Source organism: Salvia hispanica, chromosome 1, assembly GCF_029641045.1.
Source record: "Salvia hispanica isolate PSC_SH4W2 chromosome 1, Shi_PSC_v1, whole genome shotgun sequence".
Taxonomy (NCBI): Eukaryota; Viridiplantae; Streptophyta; class Magnoliopsida; order Lamiales; family Lamiaceae; genus Salvia; species Salvia hispanica.
Window position 1 is genome coordinate 65,657,025 of NC_142692.1, and position 4,046 is coordinate 65,661,070.

The following is a 4,046-nucleotide window of genomic DNA, read 5'->3' on the forward strand; positions in this document are numbered from 1 at the left end:
AAATCTCCACTGCCAGAAATATGTTGCCATTTTAATTTTCAGCCTTCCATTTATCATCCCCACACGATGGCGACTCCGGCCGTGGAAGGCGTAGTAGTGCCGGCGCTGCGGGCGGTGCTTCACCGTGTCCGAATCGCGGCGGAGAGATCCGGCCGCCGCGCCGATGATGTAAGGGTGGTTGCAGTGAGCAAGACCAAACCTCTGTCCCTCATTGACCAACTCTACGCCGTCGGCCATAGATGTTTCGGCGAAAACTATGTCCAGGAAATTATCGAAAAAGCCCCTCAGGTTCATCTCTTTATCTTCAACATACATATAGATTGTGATGTTTGATGATAATTAACGCGTGTTTTATCTGATGATAGCTGCCTGAAGACATTGAGTGGCATTTCGTCGGCCATTTGCAGAGCAACAAAGCGAAAGCGCTGCTGAGTATGACATATTAGCTATGCATAAGTTCGATTATTGTTATTGAGATTGCTTTAATTGAGTTGAATGCCTTATTTTATGTGAAGCTGCTGTTCCCCATCTGGCCATGGTTCAGGGCGTTGACACTGAGAAGGTATAAAAGCAATTAGTTCAGTTGAATAATAAACTTTTGTGATGATATAGTATTTCCTTGAACTCAAGTAAAATAGTTTCATGTGTTCCAGTTTGCATAAATTTCAATTACGAAGAGAGCTTCTGTAAGATTTGCATTGATGTTTCAATGAGATTTTTGATATAAACATTGTTTACCAGCTAAGTTTTGGCATTGTAATCTATAAGTCTAACTCACACCCATTTTGCTTCCTTTTACTATTATCTTAAGTTTTTGAAAAGTTTGCTGAAATGTGGTATGCAAAGAAGAAGATAGAGGAAAAAGTGCTATGTGATGTCTAATCTGATACTCATATGTTGTTGGATTTACGTCTTTCTGCTTGTTCTCCTTTCAAAACTGTAGTACCGTGCAAATTTTGTGCTCTAAATTAGATATGAGTTTTGGTACAGATACAAGGTTTAATTCAGTTTGAGGAACACTAATGGTGTTTAATCTAATAAACAGGTTGCCAATAATCTTGATCGTGTAGTTTCGAGTATTGGAAGGAAGCCCCTGAAGGTCATGGTTCAAGTCAACACAAGCGGAGAAGCATGTGAGTGATGAAATCATCAATTTCAAATTGATGGAATGATTAGTTTGATCTGGGGGGAAATATTGGGCAATTTTGAATTGTTTAAGATGGGTGGGAACTCCCTTTAAGCTGATCTATCATCAGGGAAGAAATCCACCAGAATGAACTATTTGCTTTCTTACCAAGTTTGAGGAGAGGCTCTTTGATGAGTTAGACGATTCAGGAGATACTTAGAGAATGCTATAGCTACAGTTTGAACGAGTCCATTAGCTACCTAAGATGTCTCGTCCAATGAATTAGTTGGTAATGGAAATGTGATAGAAAAAGTGAACGAAAAGCGTAATAAGAACAAAAAGCAAAGTTCCCACTGATGGTATACGTAGTGTAAACGAGCTCTAAGATCACATCAATTCAAGTTTAGTAGCTGACTGTCAACATACCTGTTCGAAAGTCGAAACAATAATAATATACTGTATGTGGCAAGTTGGATGTGCCATTATCATCTGTAACTTGCTTCTAATTATTTAGGCATGCCAGATAATATTAAACAATTTGAGAAAGCTACTCTGTTTTGTTAATCTAAATTTAAGATACCATAAATCTTGGTATATTATTAATGCTTTCATGGACACTGATTCTTTTCTCAATGGATTATGCAGCAAAATCCGGTCTAAATCCATCCGAATGTGTAGAATTTGTGAAGCATGTGAGGCTAGGCTGCCCAAATCTCGTTTTTTCTGGATTAATGACGATTGGGATGCCAGACTACACATCAACCCCTGAGAACTTCAAGGTAATATCATTGTTAATTTCGTTTTGATCTTTTATCAGGCATAAATTTCAATTTTTGCACTTGTGTATCATCATACTTTCTTGTCATCAAATTGATATCAAAGCCTAGATAGTGCTATGCACAACCACTGTTTTATATTTCCTTTAGAGATAAGCGATTTATCTCTAATTTCCTCAGTAGTTTTATGGCATTGATGTCATAGGTTGTTTCACAAATATATATATATGTCTTGATAAGCAGTCATACTCTTTAACATTTTTTTTCTCTTTTTGTGAGTACTCATCTAGAATTCTAATGGATGAGTACCTTCGCAATGCATCAGACTTTATTGAACTGTAGAGCTGAGGTATGCAAAGCCCTTGAAATCACGGAATCCCAGTGTGAGTTATCAATGGGCATGTCTGGTGACTTTGAGCAAGCGGTAAGTTCTGCATTCCACTTTTGATGAGTTGCATACTTATTAGTTTTATAATGACTATTTTTCATAATGTTTGTGGAACTAGATTTTGTTTAGAGATCAAGTGGCTATATTGATATCATATAAGATAAATTTGTTATGTAGTTTAGGATAAACTTGCATACCAGCTTCTACATCTTAAACAGGGCAATGTGTTGATACTTGCTATTCACCTCATTGTCACATTTTAATTATTTTATCATAGTAAACTATAATACTACTATCATTTTTTCTAATAGACCAGGAATAATATGAAATAAATAACAAGGTAAAGTATATTGTAGACTTGCTGATTTGGCAAGCCAGCTTGCAACAGGGTTAGGGCTTAGGACCAATAATTTCTGGCTCAAAGAAAATCGAGCTCGAATTGGCCAAACTATATAGATCAACAAGCTGACGTGATTCACTCGATTGACATCCATGCTAAACTAAATAGTCTAGTTTTACAATTCTTCTTGGAGAGACTGCTAATCATGCTGCTTGTTGAAACTAAACATAGTTCTATTCTTCTAGATAGAGCAGGTTATTATAAGACAAATGTTATATGGATTGCTGCTGCATTGGTCAATTAACTATCTTTGTCTGCTTGCAGATTGAAATGGGTAGTACTAGCGTGAGAATCGGAACAACCATATTTGGGCCAAGGGATTACTCAAAGAAGTAATGCACTTGTTTCTTGGGTAAGCAAAGAGTTGATCTCTTACTTGATTCACTCATATTGATATTGATGTCATCCCAGCAATATACTCATGTTCCTAATCATATCTACTTATGGATGAACAACTTATTGTAGATAATGTCATATATATGGGATGGTGTATTCATTTGTTATTTGATCGTTGGCTCCATATATGTATTCATTTGTTATTTGATCGTTGGCTCCACATATTTTTTTTTTCATTTTTGTTTGAACACATGGTCACTTTATGATTTTAGTTAGAATAGTATGGATTAATTTGATTGTTTCTAACTCCTGAACATTATGAATTTGTTCCATTTTACTCAAATTCGGCGGAGTCATTTAAATGTAACCGTGATTTTAGTTGAATCAGTAACTTAAGCCCTTTAATTAAACCTTGGTCAAAATATTTGTGTCCTAAATATATGACCATTTATGAGTTTTTATAAAGTTATTCTTACTAGCTTTAAGCCCTAGACACTTTGATGATTTGATCTAATTTATTGACAAAAATTGACTGGGCCGTTTAATTTTAACAGTGCTAGAGTTTTATGATGTGGGGTTTTTAAAGCCCATTGCCCAATCTTCAAAACTCGTACGGCCATTAAATCGCAAGTTGGTCGTGAATCTAGTGCGCGTGAATTCGCGCATACGATGACCTTTGTCTTCAAATTTCATTACACTTCAACTAAATAATTATATACTCCTATTCCATAGTAATTGAGGCGTTTCTTTTCGGCATGGAGATTAAGAAATATTGTGTTAGGTGAGTTAAGTAAAGAGAGAGTAAAGTGGAAAATGAAAAAGATAGAGAGATAAAGAGAGAATAAAGTAATTGAGAATAAAGTAGATGTGAAAAAAGAGAAATTTCGAAATATGGGATTAATTTCGCTGACCTTTCGAAATATAGGATTCAATTCGCGGACCTTTCGTAATAAGGGATCGGCATGCCAATTTTTCAGAATGAAGATTTTATTCTTTTTTCTCTTTTTTTTCCTTCTTTTT

General features: G+C 35.6%; 1 protein-coding gene across 1 annotated transcript; it reads left to right on the forward strand.

Moving 5' to 3' along the window:
- Nucleotides 1-3,234, forward strand: LOC125218148 (uncharacterized). Its single transcript, XM_089070244.1, has 7 exons — nucleotides 1-288; nucleotides 366-432; nucleotides 516-562; nucleotides 1,046-1,133; nucleotides 1,772-1,905; nucleotides 2,228-2,326; nucleotides 2,955-3,234. The coding sequence occupies exons 1-7, from the start codon at nucleotides 67-69 to the stop codon at nucleotides 3,024-3,026; spliced, it is 729 nt and encodes a 242-aa protein (XP_088926370.1). The 5' UTR covers nucleotides 1-66; the 3' UTR covers nucleotides 3,027-3,234.
- The last annotated feature ends 812 nt before the right edge of the window (nucleotides 3,235-4,046 follow it).